General features: G+C 41.4%; 2 protein-coding genes across 10 annotated transcripts in view; one reads left to right on the top strand and one right to left on the bottom strand.

The window, feature by feature from the left end:
- Window positions 1-13,113, top strand: part of kcnab2a (potassium voltage-gated channel subfamily A regulatory beta subunit 2a) — a 128,521-nt gene extending 115,408 nt beyond the window's left edge. For 6 of the 7 annotated variants that reach the window (XM_047347409.1, XM_047347405.1, XM_047347406.1 and 3 more), the window contains 4 exons: window positions 3,255-3,349; window positions 4,212-4,332; window positions 6,840-6,928; window positions 9,339-13,113. In XM_047347409.1, the coding sequence (XP_047203365.1) occupies window positions 3,255-3,349; window positions 4,212-4,332; window positions 6,840-6,928; window positions 9,339-9,428 (395 nt within the window). In that variant the 3' untranslated portion in view covers window positions 9,429-13,113. Of the gene's footprint in view, window positions 1-3,254; window positions 3,350-3,470; window positions 4,072-4,211; window positions 4,333-6,839; window positions 6,929-9,338 lie in introns of those variants that run through there. The other variant, XM_047347410.1, reaches the window with a different exon arrangement.
- A 2-nt stretch (window positions 13,114-13,115) lies between these two features.
- Window positions 13,116-22,895, bottom strand: part of megf6b (multiple EGF-like-domains 6b) — a 93,104-nt gene continuing 83,324 nt past the window's right edge. For 2 of the 3 annotated variants that reach the window (XM_047347403.1, XM_047347400.1), the window contains exons 27-38: window positions 21,548-21,676; window positions 21,293-21,421; window positions 20,049-20,177; window positions 19,761-19,892; window positions 19,560-19,688; window positions 18,827-18,955; window positions 18,543-18,671; window positions 18,288-18,416; window positions 16,770-16,898; window positions 16,547-16,675; window positions 15,432-15,603; window positions 13,116-15,221 (exon numbers count right to left, since the gene is read on the bottom strand). In XM_047347403.1, the coding sequence (XP_047203359.1) occupies window positions 15,170-15,221; window positions 15,432-15,603; window positions 16,547-16,675; window positions 16,770-16,898; window positions 18,288-18,416; window positions 18,543-18,671; window positions 18,827-18,955; window positions 19,560-19,688; window positions 19,761-19,892; window positions 20,049-20,177; window positions 21,293-21,421; window positions 21,548-21,676 (1,517 nt within the window). In that variant the 3' untranslated portion in view covers window positions 13,116-15,169. The remainder of the gene's footprint in view (window positions 15,222-15,431; window positions 15,604-16,546; window positions 16,676-16,769; window positions 16,899-18,287; window positions 18,417-18,542; window positions 18,672-18,826; window positions 18,956-19,559; window positions 19,689-19,760; window positions 19,893-20,048; window positions 20,178-21,292; window positions 21,422-21,547; window positions 21,677-22,895) is intronic. The other variant, XM_047347402.1, reaches the window with a different exon arrangement.

Below are 22,895 nucleotides of genomic sequence, written 5' to 3'. Positions count from 1 at the left end.
TTAAATCATTCAGTTGTGGTCTACATAAAGTGGAACTGCAATGCTTTGGTCTAAACTCCTTGTTATTGTAGCTCCACGGTCTACTCTTTTACCCCAGAAACAAGACAAAAATCCAAAAAAAGCAATGCAAAGCTGTTTATGTAATAATAATATTCAAAACACACTGTACGGTTCTGTCCTCAAGGAGCTAAAACTAACATAAGCAGAAGGAACGATGCTACTGGTATTAAAACAATGGCCAGGACATCATATCAACACACAATAAAAATGAAATTTAACCAGGCACACACAACAGAACATTTAAACTTATCCTCTTTTAGCATAGGCATACAGGTCCTTCTCAAAATATTAGCATATTGTGATAAAGTTCATTATTTTCCATAATGTCATGATGAAAATTTAACATTAATATATTTTAGATTCATTGCCCACTAACTGAAATATTTCAGGTCTTTTATTGTCTTAATAAGGATGATTTTGGCATACAACTCATGAAAACCCAAAATTCCTATCTCACAAAATTAGCATATTTCATCCGACCAATAAAAGAAAAGTGTTTTTAATACAAAAAACGTCAACCTTCAAATAATCATGTACAGTTATGCACTCAATACTTGGTCGGGAATCCTTTTGCAGAAATGTCTGCTTCAATGCGGCGTGGCATGGAGGCAATCAGCCTGTGGCACTGCTGAGGTTTTATGGAGGCCCAGGATGCTTCGATAGCGGTCTTTAGCTCATCCAGAGTGTTGGGTCTTGAGTCTCTCAACGTTCTCTTCACAATATCCCACAGATTCTCTATGGGGTTCAGGTCAGGAGAGTTGGCAGGCCAATTGAGCACAGTGATACCATGGTCAGTAAACCATTTACCAGTGGTTTTGGCACTGTGAGCAGGTGCCTGGTCGTGCTGAAAAATGAAATCTTCATCTCCATAAAGCTTTTCAGCAGATGGAAGCATGAAGTGCTCCAAAATCTCCTGATAGCTAGCTGCATTGACCCTGCCCTTGATAAAACACAGTGGACCAACACCAGCAGCTGACACGGCACCCAGACCATCACTGACTGTGGGTACTTGACACTGGACTTCTGGCATTTTGGCATTTCCTTCTCCCCAGTCTTCCTCCAGACTCTGGCACCTTAATTTCCGAATGACATGCAGAATTTGCTTTCATCCGTAAAAAGTACTTTGGACCACTGAGCAACAGTCCAGTGCTGCTTCTCTGTAGCCCAGGTCAGGCGCTTCTGCCGCTGTTTCTGGTTCAAAAGTGGCTTGACCTGGGGAATGTGGCACCTGTAGCCCATTTCCTGCACACGCCTGTGCACGGTGGCTCTGGATGTTTCTACTCCAGACTCAGTCCACTGCTTCCGCAGGTCCCCCAAGGTCTGGAATCGGCCCTTCTCCACAATCTTCCTCAGGGTCCGGTCACCTCTTCTCGTTGTGCAGCGTTTTCTGCCACACTTTTTCCTTCCCACAGACTTCCCGCTGAGGTTCCTTGATACAGCACTCTGGGAACAGCCTATTCGTTCAGAAATTTCTTTCTGTGTCTTACCCTCTTGCTTGAGGGTGTCAATAGTGGCCTTCTGGACAGCAGTCAGGTCGGCAGTCTTACCCATGATTGCGGTTTGAGTGATGAACCAGGCTGGGAGTTTTAAAGGCCTCAGGAATCTTTTGCAGGTGTTTAGAGTTAACTCGTTGATTCAGGTGATTAGGTTCATAGCTCGTTTAGAGACCCTTTTAATGATATGCTAATTTTGTGAGATAGGAATTTTGGGTTTTCATGAGCTGTATGCCAAAATCATCCGTATTAAGACAATAAAAGACCTGAAATATTTCAGTTAGTGTGCAATGAATCTAAAATATATGAATGTTACATTTTCATCAAGACATTATGGAAAATAATGAACTTTATCACAATATGCTAATATTTTGAGAAGGACCTGTACTTGCTTGGACTACAAAATCAGAGCAAGAAAAATAAAAAGGCGGATATGGGAAATTGATCTGCCGGTTGTCCATGACAGTGATGGAAAAAAGTAACAGAGAGTAGGGAAAACTGTACAGATGGAAAAATATATCCCAAACAGAATACAAAGATATCTCAGTGACATCTGGAGAGACTAAATTCAACTTTTCTGCACTCCTACAGACTCCAAGTACACAACAAAATGTATTTAAAGGCTACAAAAGTGGATTTTGCATGATATGTGTCCTTTAAACTCTGGTTTGTCTGTCATCTCCATTCTGTTTTGTTTTGGTTTGTTAACTACCTTTTAAAAGTTGCATAGTACATTTACTATTACGTTCCTAGTAAATTCCCTTCCTTGATCCCTAAAACTGGCGTCAATCAATTTGGTATATTGCCATGAATGCTGACGTCCTGAAAACGCCACCATATTACATGCTGCTTGGGTTTAAACATGATTAAACGAAGGGGAATTCCCGTGTGACGCTTTTAGTGTGTCCTGTAGTGAATGGTGTATGTGTACTGGGATTAAGGATGTGGAATTAAGCACTCTGCTGTGCCAAGGCCAGGTATGCTATTTTTCCATTAGGTCAGTGCATAATTTTATTTTCCTGCTTTTTTTTTATTAAAGGATCAACTGGAATAAATTAATGCTCTTTGAGTGCCCCCAAGGGGTCAGATAATTGTTAGCGCAGTTGATCAAGACAGCAAGTGAAGCCATACATTTCCCTTTTGGTTTTAAGCAATTAGCATTCCGAGGGGAGTGAAGAATCTGGTTAGCGTAATGTGGGATTAATGCACCTTTTCCATTAGTATCAACTCAGTGTGGTTTGTCTCTGGTCAGTGCTAAGGGTGGAAGCACTCTAAATAAATACATGAGAGAGAGGGAAGCCATGGAGCGGTACAAGCTAAACGACATGTGAGGATAAGCTGATGCTACCTAATGCTAGGTTGCTATAGTGGACACAATAAGCCCAGCGTACAACGATATATCGGTTGAAGATGGTTATTAAAATGCTACAAATAGTAACTATTCGACTTAACCGTTACTATTGGAAACACCTAAAGGAGCATGCTTCATATTAACAAGCAAAAACACTTTTCCCTAAAGGTTTTACAGAAATATTTTATCTGACTTAAAAATGTTGTATCTTGAAAAACTGTCTCATTTCAACACACATGTGAATTTAGTTTAGATTAACCAAACAGATCAAAACATGATCACTTTAAAAACGTGAGCAACTCTTGCTGATGATGAGGATGAAGTGACGGTAACCTGCCTCTGTTTTTTAGGTGTGGGGGCCATGACATGGTCTCCACTGGCCTGTGGGATCATCTCTGGGAAATATGATGGCAGAGTGCCTCCCTACTCTCGGGCATCCCTGAAGGTAGACCCACCACCACTCCGCTGTTCATCGTCCACTCCATTCATCTGTGCCATTCTCACTGCCCTTTGTCCCCCCCGTTGGTTGCAGCTTGTTTGTCTCATTGTGCCTCTGTCTCTTTCAGGTTCTGTAGCTCTGCGTGTTGTGTGTGTTTTCAGTGCTGTGTTGACACCATGCACCCTGGGCTTCTACGACGCCTTTTGTCAGCCAGCCCCCTGTGGCCCAATACATTTTAATGCACAGACTATACAACAAACACATGCATGGATGTGTGCACACAAAAAAATTGCTCTAATCTGAAACTGACAACTGAAGGAGTTTATTTCAGGCAACTCATGTGCAGAAAACATGTTTTCCTCTGAGCATGAGCTTACTAAATTTTCTTTTAACTAGTTTTTAATTAAGAGAGAAGGCAGGATTTATCTCAGGGAACATCTAAAAATGCACCGAAATGAGCATTCTGAAGAACGAAATTGAAGTCCACCTTTTATAATAACCCCTGACCTTACACTGTTGTGTTCCTCTGTGGTGAATTGGCATGTTTTATGTCTGTGGATTGTGCATCACTCAGTGGGTGAAACAGATGCCTTCTGTTGTGCCGTTCCTGCTTCCTGTCTGGCTCAGTGTTGTCTGTAGATGTTGTTTGTATTTGGCACTTTAGCTGTGTGTTTTTCCCTCAGCTGGGTGCAGCTATTTTGTACTTTCAATACAGTAATCAAACCCGATACAGGATTCCTGTAGCTTTGTTCCCCCAGCTGAGGCTTTGACAGCTGAAGACAGAGTCACATGTTTAAAAACAGGCCCTGGCGACACAACCGTGTGAGCGGGGTGATGTTTTTGAGCAGGTGTGCTATGTTTTCAACAGGGCTACCAGTGGTTGAAGGACAAGATCTTGAGCGAGGAGGGCCGGCGTCAGCAGGCGAAGTTGAAAGAGCTGCAGGCAATCGCGGAGCGGCTGGGCTGCACACTGCCCCAACTCGCCATCGGTACGCAGATACACTCTGCCGCTCTCTCTCTTTCTGTCTGTCTGTCCGTCCCTCTGCCTCGGATGGACCCGGGTCCGTGGCGCTCTTGCAGCTGTCTGGTTTTACTGTTGTGTTGTCACATGTGTGTCAGTCTTGGTGTGAAAGACTCACAGAGTAGGATCTTATGAGAGAGGGACATAAATAAACACAGCATCTTCTGTAAACATGGATCTGACTCATTCCAGTAATAAGGACAGAGTCATTGTGAATGTCAACACATGGCATGAAAACACATGGAATAACCTGAGGTTGTCTTATGCATTAACAGTTTTAAGTCTGCTTCAAAACAGGATCCCTGAAATAAATCCAGTGAGTGATAGATATCTATTCACTGCTGGCAGTGAGGTGAGAAACCTCAGAGACGCAGGGTCCTGTTAAACTGTCAAATGTTAGGAATGAGAGGAATAAATCTAAGACTCGGTCTATGTGCTCAGATTAGATTGCTGCAGATTCTTCATCCTCACTGTGAAACACTTCCATAAATTACGTTTCACGCCCCATTAGTGGACAGTCAATTTCCATAACTCCTTTCAGGGCTTCTGAAGGCAGCACAGCACATTTATATGTATTGTGTAGTTCTTTTCACTCCAGTGTCGAATTAAAACAGTGATGGAAATCTTTCTGCATTTATCTTAAGGCTGTGTAGGCGAAGCAGGTGTTAAATTCAGGATTCAGACAGTGAATGTGACAAGTAAACAAAGTTTATAGATGTTGTTGGTCTCTTCCCTGCTGTCAGGCATCGTGTACTGCTGTGTCAAATCCAGAGGGAAAAGCTTCAATTGTTCCCTTTTTGTGGGTTGTATTCTCAATTTGGTGGAATAATTGTGTTGAATCATAATCCCACTATTTTTACAGCAACATTTTAACTCCCTTTGTGCTGTAATCTGCTTACAACTATAGCTGAATTGCAAAAGCATTCGGTTATATTGCATAATACAGCTACCAGTTATAATAGCACACCAGAGACGCATTATTTTTGTTGATTTGTTCAGAGTGAGTGCAGAATTTCAGGTTTCCTGCTTGTCCTCAGCAGAGTTCACTGATGAAATCTTAAAAAAAACACTTTAGACAGTTTTTGTTCTTTCATTAAGTTTACTGATTTTGCATCCATATATGAATCTTGATACTTCTTTACTACATTAATATAGAACAGTAAAGCGCATCCAAAGAGTCCCAGACCAAAAAAGCTAACCTGAAAAAAAGGAAGACCTTTTCACCTGCCAAATGAAGTTCCCATGTAATGCTTAGCATGCATCACATTAACAAACCTTTTGGTTACAGCATCCAACTTTAAAAACCCACTAAACACTCAAAAACGGTCATACGTACTCATTTAAAGATGCACACTGTGCCTCTAGTTAGACAGCTAACATCACAAATTTGTGCTGAGTAAATATGGCCGTCTTTACGCCACACAGCACCACCACATCATAAAAAAGAAATCTGCCAAATTAGAATGGTCTCTGCAGATTCTTAAAGACGCCTTTGGAAGTGTATCAAAAGCACTGTGGGGTAAACATTTTCAATGGTGGAGTGTGAGAGTTCCCACATTGATTTGAGCATACATAAAACTTCTGTGGTGTGATTTTTGTGGTTCATTGTGCCAACTTATGTGGTCCCTGGAGAAACCTGGTAGCAGTGGCACTAGCCTATCCACGTCATGTGACCTACATGAACTAGTGGGACTTGCATCTGTTGAAAATTAGAAAGAAGAGTAGCCTTGCTAGCCTAGTGCCAACGCTGCAACCTCACCATGCCCACAGCGGGCTGACAGCACTTCTATACAGTTAATGCATCTCTCTTGGCCCCATGGCAGCTTTGTGTTATGTGGACGAGGACAAGATGGACACAGGGCAAATCATTAAAAACAACTTCAGGCTCTAGAGCTTCTATGTGATGAACTCACAGCAATCACTAAAACATTTAATGTGCATGATTTGCTCTGACAGGACTAACTGAGTGCTGGATCTATACAGAATCTGATGGTGGAGGTGTAGAAACCTCACAAATCGATGTAACATCCTAGTGCAGATGTCACGTGTGGCAGTCGCATTGTTTGAGGATGACAGCTGGAATACTTTTTCAATCTTCGTTCAGAACCATGTATTTCCCGGGCTAGTGTAATTTATACAGTGATGTTAAGACAAAGAACCTGCTGTGTCATTTTGCTACACAGCTAATGTTTCCAAATCGCTTGAATGAGTCTACGGGAGACTGAGAACCAAGGTATGAGATGCTCTTTTATGTACAATTAAGTAAAATAAAGACTGTAGAAATACTTACTGTAAACATACATCTATTTAAAACTGTGTGTAACATGTAACTCTGGTATGCTGTGATAGTTTACCTCGTGAAACGGAAAACAGCGTCATTTTGTGCAGCACGTTTGTGTGTGTGAGTCATGGATGCAACCCGAGTGTTTGTGTTTGGTGGTGGGGGTGTCATCACTGTTTACTGATCTCCTGCAGCGTGGTGCCTACGGAACGAGGGCGTGAGCTCTGTCCTTTTAGGAGCGTCAAACACCGACCAGCTGATGGAGAACATAGGAGCCATCCAGGTGAGGTCTCAGAACCTTTTTCTTTCTTTTTCCTCTTATCTGGTCCTGCAGAGCATATCAAAAGTTTTCTTTTTTTAAAATGCGACGGTGCCCATCTAATCAGTCTCATATTTCTCAGTTCTTCCGCTCCCGAGTACAGCTCGTCCTCTTGGGCAGTTCGCTGCTGCACGCTCTCCTGCTTTACTGTAGCATGTTAATAAGGTCAGCCGAGTATCAGTTGCCGAGGGGATTGGAGACGAGCTCATAGCCACTTCCTGCTCTGTTGATAAGACTTGCTTTTTAATGGGGTTCACATACTGGTGGTGGTTTACGCCCTCCCTTTACATTATGCTGGGCCTGCAGTAAAGAGCATCCACCGTCTCCTCCGGTTTGATGCTTTGCCTTTGCTCCTGGAGTGTGTTTATGCTTGTGCACACTCTAAATCTGCTCTCACTCTACATTTGATATTTCAGCTTTAAAATGTTACCCTCACATTTCCAGAGGCATTTGTAGTTTTCCTTTTGCCAGACCTTTTTATCGTGCCCCCTGAATTAGAACACAGTCCCACATGTTAATGAGTTTTTCTTTACAAAGTACGGAGAAATGTAGTTTTTAATGTATTCATATTATTAATAGTACTTAAAGTATTGAGTTAAAGTGGTTTGTCGCTTGTTTTTTTCTGGATTTCTTGCTAAAACTATTTTAATGAATTTCTTTTAAAGCATATTTTAAAAACAAAACAAGTTTAACAAAGGATTTAAAGCTCCCTCCACAATTATTGGCACCCCTAGTAAAAATTTCTAATAAGCTATAAACCTTTTATTGTTGTAACATAACCCAGACATAAAAAACACTGTTCTATTGGGTTGTTAGTCAAAGTTCCACTTATTTTAAACTCGTACTCGTCGTCTTCCGCTTATCCGGGACCGGGTCGCGGGGGCAGCAGACTCAGCAGAGACGCCCAGACGTCCCTCTCTCCAGACACCTCCTCCAGCTCCTCCAGGGGGAGCCCAAGGTGTTCCCAGGCCAGCCGAGAGACATAGTCTCTCCAGCGTGTCCTGGGCCGTCCACTGGGCCTCCTCCCGGTGGGACGTGCCTGGAACACCTCCCAAGGAAGGCGTCCAGGAGGCATCCGGTATAGATGCCCGAACCACCTCAACTGGCTCCTCTCGATGTGGAGGAGCAGCGGCTCTACTCCGAGCCCCTCCCAGAGGGAGAGGGAGAGTTTAAACTTTTTAATTATTTTTCTGACTGTAGATATGGGCAAGCATAAGCTATGTGCCATTGTAGATATAGGAAGATTATGAAGGTAAACACGCATCTGCTTTACTTGAATGGTATGTTCTCTTCTCTTCCCCATTTTGAAGATAAAAGTGACTAAGAGAACTGCGGAGACTGTGGGATGATAAAAAGGAAACAGAGTGAGGAGACTGAGAGTTAATTACTGTCACTATCCTCATCACATTATTCAACAATAATATTGTGATGTTTTCTTAACATTGTGCAGAACTAATAGAAATGTAAAAGAATATGTATCTTGTATGAATAGTTCTGGGAGCCAAAATGCTCAGATTTTGTAAAAAAAAAAAAAATTGCTAATGCGTCTTCTTTTATCCCCTGAATAAATGGACTAATATTAAAGGTTGGATTTCTCTCAGTAATTGTAGTGAAATATTATGCTGCTGCAGTAATTCATTTCAAGACTTTTTACACATCTTTACCACAAGTGTCAACTATGTTAAAAAGTAATATTGTATTTTATAGTTGTAAAGAGTTAAGGGTATATCCATGTAAAACGGTACAACATATATATATATATATATATATATATATATATATATATGTATAATTGCCTTATTTATTTAGATTTTAATTTTTTTTCAATCGCATTTTAACCCCTCTCAGTAATCACTGTTTATTGGCAGCAGTAATCAAACCTTTTTCTGCATATTTCCACTGGTATTTTCACAATTTAGCTTTCAGGATGAGCTAAAACTCTTTGCGTTTGGAAAATCTCTTTGCCAGCACCCTAATCCCTAGCTCACAGTTTCTCTGAGATTCAAGTCCATACTCTGGCATTTTAGTCAGAAGAAACATGCTGGTAAATTTAAAAGAGGGCTAACTCTCTATCTGCCAGAGATCAAGTCGTTGGGGTCACAGATCTGGGAGGGAAAACCCGACATCACTCCAAAACCTCCAATATTTTTGCACAATGTTTTTATATAAATGCTTCCTAAAGGGAAATCTGCCAAATTAGTATCAACAGGTCCGGAATCTGCCATAAAACTCTGATTGATGCATCACTATTCAGTAAAAGTCACATAGAGCACAAATAAGATACAGATCAGTTAAAGCTGCCTTCTTTACTCAGTTTTTGTTGTTGTTGTAACAGCCATGAATCCAATGTCATGTTCATCATGTCTGTACACAGGTTCTTCCAAAGTTGTCCTCGTCCATCACCCATGAGGTGGACAGCATCCTGGGGAACAAGCCGTACAGTAAAAAGGACTACCGCTCCTAATGGGTGCGATGGCCCCGCCCGGCAGGGCTGCACCCGGCCTGCAGCCGCAGCGCCCCACCTTTGCCTGATCCTCTGTTTGCTTGAGCTTTTACTGAGTGAGACCCTGGCGCATGAGTCTGGCCTCACCAAGGCCACGCAGGGCACCTCATTTAGAGTTACAGAGATAGGAAAAAGTGGGAAAACATTCGAGTCACCTCCACAGGACGGGACGGGATTAACGGAGAAAAACAGAACAGTAAGAGACGTTAGGGATATGCGCTCATAAGTAAATCAGTTATACATCCTATTCAGCTGAACGTACTTTAAAAATCATAGAGAAAATTTAGGGAAAACATCTTTTTAAAAAACACACGCTTGCTTGGCACAGATTTTTTTTTAATCTCTTTCTAAAACTGAATGCAACTGAAAAATATATATATAAAGTTCATACTGTACAAATATATGAAAACTGCTGTTGCACATGTACTATAGCCATGCATTTGTTCCTGAGACGTTCTTTTTACAAACACTTGTGTACTGTAAACGTTCGTCAAAGTTTAAGTGTAAGAACGTTTGTGTTGTTAACGTCAGCGGCCCCCTCGAGGGCTTTAACAATCAGCACTTTAGTACCGTCAGTAAAGGTGTTGGGGGGTAGTTTTAAAGAAGAGAGAACATGAATATTGACATAGTCCTGTCACAACCATTGCACTATAGATTCACGTCGCCTCTCCTCTTCCTCCGTGTTCCCACTGACCGTATCCTCGTCCAGCCTGACGCAACGCTGCTCCTGCTGTGCAACAGGAGCTGCACTCATCCGCATCACTGTGTTCCCCACCCTGCCGTCTTAGAGGCTGCACAGGGAGAGATCACTTCTCACCAAAACCCTCTCCTTGATCAAGATCTGTTCAAGTGTTTGCCTTATTTACAGTTGCATCGTACTGTGCTTCGGGCTTCAGCGTAGGTAGGCAGCCCTCTTCTTTGGCTGGCTGCTCCCATGTCCCCAGCTAAGGCTCGACTATTGGCAGTGGGAGGAAGGAGGCACGTGTTCAGTTAATCAGTGGGCGGCAGCAGCTCAGGGAACGGAGAAAGTGGTTTCATGTGTGCGTTGGTGTTTGGGAGGTTGTATCAAGTTGTCTTTAGTGATCATTTCATTCTGTTTTTTTTAGTTTTCTTTTTAGCATGGCTCAAGCCAAAGATCTTTTTCATCTCTTAGCTGACACACTCACTTCCTGCAAGATTGAGTCACCTTTAAGCATGTGCCGTCCAGCTTGTTATATCTATTTATGGGCTGGACTCTACTTCATATATATCTTTACCTGACCAAACGCTTTTAGTGGTTAACAAGATAACTCCCTGGCATTCAGAATGTGTTAGTAGTGCGGCTAAGTGCTCTCAGGTCGGTAAGTTTCGGGTTAAGCAGCAAACGACCCAACACGCAGGCTTAATGCAGATGTCATCATAGTTTGTCCTCTGGGTGCTCTCTTCCTCCGACCGAAGCACAAGCAGATCGCATGTGACTCATCTGCTGACGGGGCGAGCAAGATGATACTTCTCAGCTTAAAAAGTCCTGTACATAAATCTTTACAGCTTATAAACTGTTACTAGCAGAAAACTACAACACACAAGCGCAGAGAAAAAAACTTTTACATTAGTGTTAATCAGAGATGTAGGAGCTTCTCAGCTACAATTGAAGGGATGGGTGAGAGGTAACTTTTTGAGTTTTTAATAATCTGATTAAGGTGTGTGTGTATGTGTGTGTGTGTATGTGTGTGTGTGTGTGCACGCAGACAAAGGGCAAATAACCCAATCCTGCTCTTTAGCCTGCTGCAACAGCTGATCCATGTTGAAGTCCAATTTGTGGTATCTTCTGTGTCTGCGTAAATAAAACAGGCGAAAGCCAACACTGTTTTCTTTGGAGAAAATAAGAATATTATTGAGTTAATTTGTCTGTGGAGTTCCTGTGTCTTGATGTTTTCATCTGCAGAGAGCAGAAAAGAAGTCTGAGACTTTAAAAGAGAATATGTGACATTTCAGAAAATAAAAAAAATGTTTGTTTCTTTCTAAAAAGTGAGACTGACACCACTTTAATATGTTCTGCTGAATTTGACTGTCGGCTTAGCCCAGCACAAAGAATGGATCCCAGGAGAGAACAGCTGTTTTATCTCAGTCTTTCAGGAATAAACATTCATCTGCCAGCATCTTTAAAGCTCCCTAATTAAACGCATTGGACTGTTTGTTTCATCCACAGAACAAAAAGACTGCTAAAAAAAACACTACCTGCAGTTTGAGGTCATTGTTCAAAATAAATTTAATGTTTATGCAATCCCAGGTTGCATAATACAATTTAAAATGGTACCCATTTACAGTGTTCCACTCTCAGAAACAGTTGCATTAAAATAAATGCATTATAACATCTGCAGAACCTCAGATCTTCCGTGAAGGATCTCAATATTTAATGCATTTTTGCTCAAAATAGACAAGAGTTAAACAAGGTGAATGTAGCTTTTGCTGAGAGACCAATAAAATGTATACCAGAACCATAGCAAATGGGGCATAAATGTTCACACAGTAGAAATACAACTTATAAAATACAACTTGCTTATCAATTCAATTTTGACACTCACTGGAAGTCCGGTTTCCCTCAATGTGAGGCTAGGGCTTTGAGAATAGGCTACGTCTACAGTTTTCAGAACCAGTAGAAATTAAAAGGGCTTGCGCGGATAATTCTTGACCAGTGAATTAAGATGCAGTTTAGGTCGTCTATTTCAATAGAGCCAAATAACCAAGGTCAGTAACTCATTAACAAATAGAACACGCATGCTGGGCAGTTTCAGAGTGTGAGCAAATGAGACCAGTGACCTCCAGTCACAGTCTGTCAAACATTCTGACACTTTTTAAGAAGTGTCAGAAGAAAATACTAATTTTCTTCCTATATAATTTTGCACCAGAAGAACTGGGATGTGGTTCAAGCTAAACTAACCCAACAGTGTTTTCAGTCTAGCATCATATTCAGAGACTGGAGGTGAAGGTGGTGTCAGTCTTATTTGCCAAGAACTGAAATAAACATGTCTGTTTTCCCTTGAACTGCAATGCTGTGCATCATGTTGGCCCATCGCTGTTATTTACTGCACATTGTTGGAATAACTTCATGTTTGAGGCCTGTGTGTGTGTGTGTGTGTGTGTGTGTAGGATGCCCTCATCTGTGCAGGGAGAACCTATGCTTTAAGAGTTTCTAGTTTAATGTTTCCTGTTCTGATGGTATGTAAAAGATCCAGGAATGGACGGAGCTTAGGGTCATACAGAGAATATATTTTTTATGTTTTAGCCTTTAATGGCATAGAGAAAGCTATAAGAGCTCTTATTTTTGTTTTCCCATCATGCTGCATTATCTTGTCAGTATTGTATGGAGTTTAAGGACTGGCCAAAACGTGTGTGTATTTTGAGGAATGCACACACACGGGTGCAGCATCGTACTGAATTCACTCTGAAGATGACGCAGTGGGAGCCTGGTATCTTCTGTACATACTCTGACCTTTGTGTACATACTTCTGGTTGTGATCACCTCTGCCTTTTTCTCTTTTTATTTCGGGTTTCTTTTTCGCAGGCGTTGCTAACCGCACTGTGCTTGAATCTGAATCTTAGACAGGATGTACAGCTTTGATCTTTAAATGGAAAATGAAGTATTGATAAAAGAATGGTAAACCAACCCTGAGTGTGTATCTTTATTTCTCACCTTGAACGTTGTTCAGCTGTAAAAACAACCATATAAAATATAAATACGAAGCTATTTATACACATCGTTTGTAAAAGGTGCACATGAATGCTTCATTTAATGTGACGTATAGAAAAATAGAAATTACGCTGTCCAACATTTAGTCAACTGGAATATCGCACTTTGACTGGGGTATGTATAGGGCCTTGCAAAAGTATTCATACCCCTTTACATTTTCCAAATTGTGTCACATTACAACCATAAACTTCAGTGTATTTTGTCATTTTATGTGATCTACCAACACAAAGTAAGTGTATGCAAAGCAACATGATAAATAAACTAAAATGTGTAGCATGAATTTGCATTCTGCCCAATCTTACTCTGATAACCCAAAATCAAATCCAGTACAAGAGGTTCCCTTCAGAAGGCGAGTCCACCTGTATTTAATTTAATAGTACAAATGCAGCCGTTGTGCGAAGGCATCAGAGGTTTATTAGAGAACAAACCGTATTATTGGGAACACAGCAGACAAGTCAGGGATCATTTTTGGAGAACTTTAACCCTTTGTAGACTTGCCTTGAATTCACCTCCAATCGCTTTTTGATGGTAATGCAGCCCAGATGCGAATGTATCCCAGTGATACTGGTTGTTGCATATTACACATGGAGAAAATAGAATATCTGAAGCATGTTGCTGCCATCTAGTGGTCTGAGTTATCTCCAGTTATTTCTCATTTGCATGTTAATTACCTACAATTAAATGTGTTGTATTTGCAGTTTTCAGATTAGAAATCTCATTTAAATTAGCATCCGTTTGACAGCAAAAACACCAACACTACACTTATCTTTTTAAAATTTGTAAGTTAATTCAGGCAGTAGGGGTAAATTATAAAGAGAGATTCCAAGCTTTGGGCTTTTCATGGAGCACTATTCAATCAATTGTCCAAAAAGAGGAATATCAGGGCACAGCTTCAAACCTGACAAGGAATGGCCAAGCTAAACTAAAGAAAATTATCAATTAGAAGCAGCCAAGAGGTTCTTGGTAACTCTGGAAGAACTGCAGAGATCCAAAGCTCAAGTGGAAGTATCTTGTATTGATCACATAGGGGAAACAACTCTGGTCAGATGACACTAAATTGTAACTTTTTGGCCTACATGCAAAATGTTATGTGTAGTGAAAACTAACCCTGCATTTTACTGTAAACACACTATGAGACATGATGGTAGAAGCTGCAAAGGTCTGCAAGATTTGGCATTTGGCATAGCTGTGACCCATGACAGTGTGTAGACGTTCACCTTCAAGCAGAACAGCTACCTTAAAAATACATGCAGAGCTACAAAGGAATGGTTTAGATCAAAACATATTCATGTGTTACAATGGCCCAGTCAAAGTCCAGAGCTAAATCCAATTTAGAAACTGTATCAAAACTCGAAAATTGTTCCCCAGTCAAATTGGAGGGAGAACTATGAGGATCAATGTCCATCTCTAGATGCGCAACGCTGGTGGAGATATAACCCAAAAGACTCGCAGTTGCACTGAAATGTGGTTATACAGAGTGTTGACTCAGAGGTGGGGGCGAATACAGACGCCACATTTTCATGAATTTTCCTTTTCTTTTTACTTCACAATTATTTGCTACTTTGTGTTGATCCTCAGCATAAATCTCAATTAAATACATTGAGATTTGTGATTGTAAATTGATACAATATGAGGTCAAAATACTTTGAAGTATTTGAGAACTGTTGCCTCACATTCACTGATAATGGCAAGAGCATTGATTCCTGGGAGGGTTTATATACAGTACCTGCAGAACGTTATGTTAAAAGACAACACTGGAAGTCCAATAAAGGCGAAAATGTCCTGACGCTACAGTCTGCTTCTGGAAATATTGTCACTGTTATCCCACAGATCCAGGTTGCAACCTTGTCTTCAGCTGCAGTTCTTTTCAGTGAGTCTCTATAGCCGCTGCCACTTCCTGTCAGACTTATTCATTTCATCGTTCATCTGTCCCACTTTCAGTTTTCCAGCTCCATGGAGCCATTATAATGAGCTATGCTGTGAATCTGCTCTGCTGCTTCCATAGCTGTAGAGAGGGGGTCCACCTGAGGGGAAAGAAAAAAACAAAACAAAGCAGAGATGTGAGTCCAACACTCCGATCTGATCTAAACAAAAAAGAAATCCAGCAACATTAGATGCAGTGTCTGCACTTCTCTCCCACACAGATGGTACCTGTACACTCTCAGCACTTAGCACTACTTATGTACTCTGGTTTCACCAAGTCAGCAAAGATGTATCCTTTGGTTCTGACTCACCTGCTGTCTGTGTAGAATGTGTGTGTGTTGGTCACTGCTGTACCTTCCTGACAGGAGAGTCCCATCCAGCCATGAGGGCAGAGGCAGCGGCCGCTGCGACGGTCGCACTGCACCCCATTCTTACACTCACAGATCTCTGTGCAGTCGGGCCCGTAACGATTGCCTCTGCAGTCTGAAACAGAACCCAGATTAGTACATGTACGGCGGGCAGGATGGTGACTTCATCAGGTGAAAGGTCCAACTCAAGTCAAACCTGCTTTAAATGTTTTTACCCATTCCCAGCAACACTTCACTTCCTCCTTTGTGCAAAGTGATGCTACAGAGTTGACAAATCCTATAACTAGCAACTAAAATAAAATTTTTATTTAACAGCTAAAATTTCTGATGTAGGAAAATAAGCGATTAATTTGGTCACATTTCAGCTTTAAAGAAAATCCTGGAGGTCCCATAAAGTGCAAATCTCTTATTTTATTGAGCACACTTAAAATTATGAGAAGAGAGAACTGTCTTGTATTGGTCAGGAAATATTTGAGACCAACTTCAGCATTTCTGCATTAGGCTTCAGATACAACAGCTGAAGATATCAAGACTGATTACCATCAACATTTCCTTCTTCAGTTCACTGTCAGACTACAGAGTATGCATGATGATGTCATGCAGATGTCCAACAACTACATAAAAATGTCAATACATAGTCCACACCGGGTTTAATTCTCTCTCCCAGAGCTGTAGGAACAAGATTCGGCCCTTTCATTTGGGCAAATCTTTTTCATTTGGCGTCTGAGGAATATGAATTGAGTGTGCAGCAGCTGGAGGGACCAATGAAGACTTCCCATGAGTTTTTTATGGCCAGGAAGAAATTTAAAAGTTATTTTATATTTCATCACATCCTGTTGGTGTTAGAAATGAAATCCAGAGAATTCAGCTTTTGAACAAAGTTTTTTCACCTGTCTTTCAAATGAACTCATGTTTCCTCTGTTCCTGCATAATTGAAATGAAAAATGCATCCTTTGTGAGATTGTCTGAGCCCAAAGCAAGTTTAACTGAAATTATGAAAGAAAAGTGCAAGTTCGTTTCCCCTGTTTTCTGAGTTAGGAGAAAGAACTGAAGATTACCAATGTCACATCTGGGCCCTGTCTTCCCAGAGGGGCAGATGCATCTTCCAGTCACAGGATCACAAGGAGCGACGTCTTCGCAGTCACACACCTTGTCGCAGCCTTGACCGTACCTGCCCCGCTCACACACTGAGAAAACAGTTAAAGATGTGCTTTTAAAGAACAGAAATTAGACTAAAATGATTCCATGATTTTACTATGAGAATGAGCAGGTTAGGCCGACCTCTGTGGCAGCGGGCTCCAATAAATCCTGGAGGGCAGATGCAGTGGCCTGACATGGGGTGACAGGTGGCGCCGTTCATACAGTCACACTGCAACTGACACTGCAGACCGTGGAAACCAGGAGGGCAGACTGAAGGGGAGAACATTCAAATGATGTCCTTAGTGCAGAAAGAGCTACAAACAGAACCTGAGCACAAATGCACCTCTGGTCTGATGGGGATATTTCACACTAATGTGAATCTTATGAGAGTTTTATTATTTATTTTTTTAATAGAGTGAAGTCTGGCCATTGGTGCCTGATCCACTGACTTCATGCATGAACACCATCATTTATAATAAGAGGAAAAAATATTTATTTTCCAAGTAGAAAGATCTCTTAAAGCTAAGCCAAGGAAATTAAGGATGACCAGTGTACATATAGAAAATGTAATCAAAAGAATTTATGTTCCTGCTATATTTATGATGTCAGATCAAAATAGAGCTGCACAATATTAAACAAACATGCAATATCATCAATAACATTCAATACTAAAGTACAGTTATCTGTAAAATACCCTAACCCTTAAAATAAAATCGTACTTTTCCTTACAAAAAATTGAGACGGTTAGTTTTCACAACATAAACATTTTTGCATATTTTATGGTTAAAGAACATCAGTCTGTTTTAAAGGCAAGTATATTTATTTCAAGTGAGGTCTAAATGTAGTTTTAGTCAAGATCCCAAAATAAGACTTCTGTGTTGCCAATTTCATCATCCGCTCCTTTAGCTTTACTGCACAAAACATATAATTCTTTAAAGGAAGAAGTTGGCTTTGCTCTGTCAAAATGTTAAATATGATGTATACCGACATCTTCTGAGCTGTTCACCATTTTACTATTGTCACCAGCATCAACTTCAGTAAAGGTTGGATTTACTGTCAGTCAGATATCTCCTTCAACATGAAGAAGATTGATGAAGTTCCTTAAAAGTATGGAAAAGTACCAAATTTTATTTAGATTATGGAAAAGTATTTGTACTCAGACTTTATTCCTTATCACAAACATATATCCATCAATCTGACCAATTAATCTATACATCCATCCAGGTATCCAACCATAAAATCTTCCATCCATCCACCAGTCTGTTCATCCATCCGTGCATCCATCGACTGAAGGATTATAACCCTACCCTGGAGTTGGTCTGTATTTAGTGGCGTTTTTTAGAACCAGGACCCATAGCTTCAGCAGCTGAACAGCAGAAAGCCGAATAAAACATGCAGCTCACATAAAAAGTTATTACAGCAGCAGGATGTTGCAGTAGTGTCCATGTGTATTACAATCAAAGTACACGTCTGCCTGTGGAAACATGTGACTCACTGTAGACTACAACAGTGGAGTCCTGTTCCACAAAGGATTGTGCGAACAAACAGGAGATCAAAACTGTCGTGTTGAAAAGGAATTGCAGCTAAAAACAACCCCCTGATTTATCCCTCAGGACACTTTCTTCCTTCTTTATGTGTGCCTGTCTGTTCGGTTCTCACCGTGTTCACATAGATGTCCATAGTAGCCCGATCTGCACTGACACGTTCCCGTCACTTTGTCACAAGAGCTGTTATTTTGACAGCTACATTTCAGCTGACAGTTGGCACCGAATCGCCCCACAGGACACTCTGGGACAAGACGAACGGGACAAAATATCAGACCCATGAGTTAACACTGTGTGGCATTAAGAGTCAGTACTCTGCACGTGCTTTCTAATCTATTATTGAACAGAAGTGGTAATAAAATCTTACTACCGATGTCGCAGCGGTCCCCAGTCCAGCCCAGACCACAGGTGCAGTTGCCTGTCACAGAGTCGCACAATCCTCCATTACTGCAGATACAGTGTTGGATGCAATCTGTCCCGAACCAGCCAGGAGGGCAGTCTGAGGCAAAACACACACTCAAATTATATTGAAGGAAGGATCCATTGAGGTGGAGAGAGATGATGATGAAAAAGGCAGAAGACAAATGCAAGAAGGAAAAACATCTTGTCCAGTGCACAAATTAAAAAATGGGAGGCAGAAATGTGTCAACTCACTCTGTCCACAGTCCTCTCCCCTGCGTCCCGGGATGCACACACATCGACCTGTGATGGGGTCATTCTGGGCTTCGGCCCGGCACAAAGCTACCTGGTTGCAGTCGCCACCATATCGCCCAACTGGACATGCTGTCAGACAGATGCACATATTTCCTCCCTCTTTCATTTACAGTGTCTTACAAAAGTACCACATACTTTTTCACATTCGGTCACGTTCCAGCCATGCGGTTTTTTATTTGGATTTTATGACAGATTAAAACACAGTAGTGCACAGTTGTAGGAAAGGAGAGGATACATGGTTTTAAAATTTTTGACAAACAAAAATCTTAAAAGTGTGCTGTTCATTTGTTTTCTCAGCCGATCCTTTTTAAAATTATAATTATTTTATCCCATTTGCGTTTTTTTTTTTAGAAACGTGAATTTCATACAACAGAGTTTTGCAGGCTTAGTTTTAACTGTTGCTGGCTCTTTATGTTTATGATTATTATATGTATATAGTGTTTGTGTCTCTCCAGAGACATGGACTGGGTGGCTGTAAACAAACAGCCCTTTAAGGAATTAATAAAGTTCTCCCAACTTGGCAACTTTGTGTTGGTCTATCAAATAAAATCCCAATAAAATGCTCTGGCGTTTGCTGTGGTCATGTGACAGAACGTGAAAAGGTTTGAGGGGTGTGAATACTTTTAGATTGTATGTTAATCAGTGTTTTAATTAAAGTTTTATACGAACTCACTGATGTTGCAGCGTGGACCAATGAACCCAGGTGGACATTCACAAGCTCCGGTTGAAGGAACACACCTCCCTCCGTTTTCACACCGACACTCTCTCAGACAGTCAGGACCATAACGACCCTCTACACAGACTGGACACACACAGCACGGTTAGAGTCTGGCTAATTGACGGGTTGTTGCCATGTGCTCATCTTTTTTCTCACTTTGGTCACATCTGGAGCCATGGAAACCTGGGGCGCAGTAACATGATCCAGACACCGGGTGGCAGAGCTGGTTTGTCTCTGAGCACTGACAGACCTGGTTACAGTTTGGACCAAACGATCCTGGAATACAAGCTGACAGGGAGAGGTTCATTTGTGCTGTGTGATCCAGATGCTTTCCTTTTTCCTTAACTGATGAAGTTTGTAACACAGAGGAAGCTACTTCTTATTCAGAGCCTAAAGAAAGCAGCAGGGCATTCAGGAGACCCAAATTACTGCTGTTGGACTCACTGTGTTCACAGCCATTGCCGGTAAATCCAGGAGGACAGCCGCACTCTCCAGAGACATGGTGGCAGGAAGTTCCCTGTGCACAGCTGCAGCGCTGCATGCAGCCTTCCCCGAATGTACCGGGCAAACATGCTGGAGGAAAAAGGAGAGGACAGGAACAATGTCAGAGTTTTGGGACGAAGGTGGCAGGGGTTTGTCCTGTGACCGGCGGGTTAGAGGACGAGCCAGTTGTATGGCAACCCCACTTCTGTCAATCTTCCCCCAGGGGAGCCTACCACCGTCAGTACGTGAATGGGTGGATGACTGATTATAGTGTAAAGCCCTTTGGACTCCTCGGTCATTTACCATTTAAATTTGAGTAGATTTGCTGCCATATTTGGGATCATTGTACTGTTAATAAGCCAATTTTGGCCAGGTTTAGGCTGCCGGAGAAGTACCCACACATTTGACATTGACAGAATCGACTCGGTGACTGCAAAACAAGCCCAAAGCATCACCCTTCTTCCGCCATGTATTAAAGTGGGTTTTAGCTGTTTGTGCAGATTTGATATTTTTGCTTTGTTGCTAAATATGATGCTGTTCACTATCTCCAAACAACCCTGCTTTGTGAAGAGCATTGCTGCAGAAATTCTGTAGTTCAGTCAGATGCAATTTAGCAAACCTAGATTTTGCTACCCTATTCCTGTTCAGAGAGAAGAGGCTTTTTCCTGGCTTCCAAACAAGTCAGACATGTTCAGTCTTTTTCTAATTGTATTGTCTTGAACGTCAGCATTGAACATGCTAACTGAGACCTGTAGAATCTGATATGTAGCTGTTGGATTTTTTGCCATTTCTATGCACATTGCACAAATTGAGCTTAGCGTTTTTTCCTGAAATAATCACTCACAGAGCACAACATGGATGGCCAACAGCATAATGGACTTCAAATTGTCTGGAAATAATTTGAAAATTTTTCCCAGATTGATGAGCTGCAACAGTAGCCCCTTTAAAGTCGTCGCTGATGCCTTTCCTCTTTGGCATTCTGTTATGGTTGCTAAACTCCCTACAATTATAGAGGCAGTAACAATGATGATGATCCACAAAACATTAATTGATTTGTTTTCTCTTGAATCCATTGAAAGCTGCAAGGGTTTACTGTATTGACAGTGATGGAAAATCTTTAACATGTCTATACATTCTGTGACCTTTGATCTCAATTAGTTTCCAACATCTTTTGTTGTGTATCCCGTCCTCTCGAAGAGAAATACCTTTGTCACAGAGCTTTCCCCTCCAGCCCGGAGGACATTGGCACTCCCCAGTCACATGATGACAGGAAACCCCGTGCACACACCGACAGCGCTCAGTGCAGCCAACCCCATGCAGGCCTGCTTCACATGCTGCTCACAAGAAGTTAAAATGTACAAGTTATGATTAACGAAAATACAGAGAATCACCCTCATATGGCCTTAGTTTCTCCACATTGAAGCGGTTCACATGAGGTCATCCTTTCTGCAGTGACCCACCTTTCTCACAGCGCTCTCCAATCCAGCCGGAGCTGCAGCTGCACCGTCCTGTCTGCCTGTCGCAGAGGCCGCCGTTCTCACATTCACACCGCTGCTGGCAGTCTGCCCCAAAACGGCCCGCCGTGCACTCTGTCCAAACACAGAAAGAAAGACAACACAGCGTAAAACCGATTTGACAGGAACACTGATTAGGAGTGCAACACACATTTTTTCATCCAGACTAACGCTATATAATTGAAGCACATCGGGCACAGGGTTTGGAGACATTCCTGCGACAAGATTAGAGGTTTCCTGTGCATGGGGAGGAGGGGCTCCTGGCACAGCTCGACGAGGAAAGGTTCTAACAGTCACAGAGGGAGGATAGATTTTTAAAGAGGGCTCAGAGGGAGAAGTAGCTGGAATATCATCAACAGGTCGACTCAGTATCACACTCGCTGCCAGCAAATAACCAGACATCAGGCAAAAATGAATGAGCGTAGGTAGCAAATTAAGCAACCGACAGACAGACACATTAAATGTCTTCTTCAGGGTCCAAGTAATTTTTTTCTTTTCTATACCATCTTTATGACTTCAACAAATCAGAATCCTTTAGGCTTTGATTGGAGGACAAAGTTTGTATCTCAGATGTATCTTAAATTGCAGTATAACCTTCAAATACAGAAAACGAAGGCAGTGATAAATAAAAATTGACAATGCTGTCAGTTTAGCAAATACTGCCTTTTGGTTCCAACCATCATGGCTTAATTTCTGAATGTTTTTCTTTCTGCTGAAACAAATAATTGTTACTGGAAACTTTAGAAAATACAATATTGGAGTACATTTATTCAGAGAGGAAAAAACCCGCATAAATAAATAATTAACCCCCCTTAATTGCAGATACCAATAATTGGCACACCTGCCGTTAATACTTTGTACATCTCTCTTTTGCCTTATGTTTTCTCCTGTAATATTTTGGGCATACACAGTTTGGGATCTTTGACAATTCATCTTTTCACTCTTCATATTTAGGTTTAGGTTTAGATTGTTTTTGTTTCTATATTTCAGTTTTACAACAAAGAATATCTTCTAGAAAGAGAGAATAAATATTTCTTGAATGAAAAACAGTATTTATAGTAACAGAATAAATAAAGCATGTAATGTGTGGCCAGATGACAGAACATAAGTTACCTGAATAAGTAGCGTCATTCTGTTGTGGAAATCACACACTGCATGAGAATGCATTGAAAACCTGTTAAAATTAGCAATATTTAAGTCCAGTTATTGTTAGCCACTCTGGATGGGCTGAGGAGCTACAGGCTGCAGACCACTGGTCTAGCGGCTAAGACGGCCGTGGAGGAAGGTGGATGTT

Source organism: Girardinichthys multiradiatus, chromosome 20 (assembly GCF_021462225.1).
Source record: "Girardinichthys multiradiatus isolate DD_20200921_A chromosome 20, DD_fGirMul_XY1, whole genome shotgun sequence".
NCBI lineage: Eukaryota > Metazoa > Chordata > Actinopteri > Cyprinodontiformes > Goodeidae > Girardinichthys > Girardinichthys multiradiatus.
This window is presented reverse-complemented; position numbering and strand designations above follow the sequence as displayed.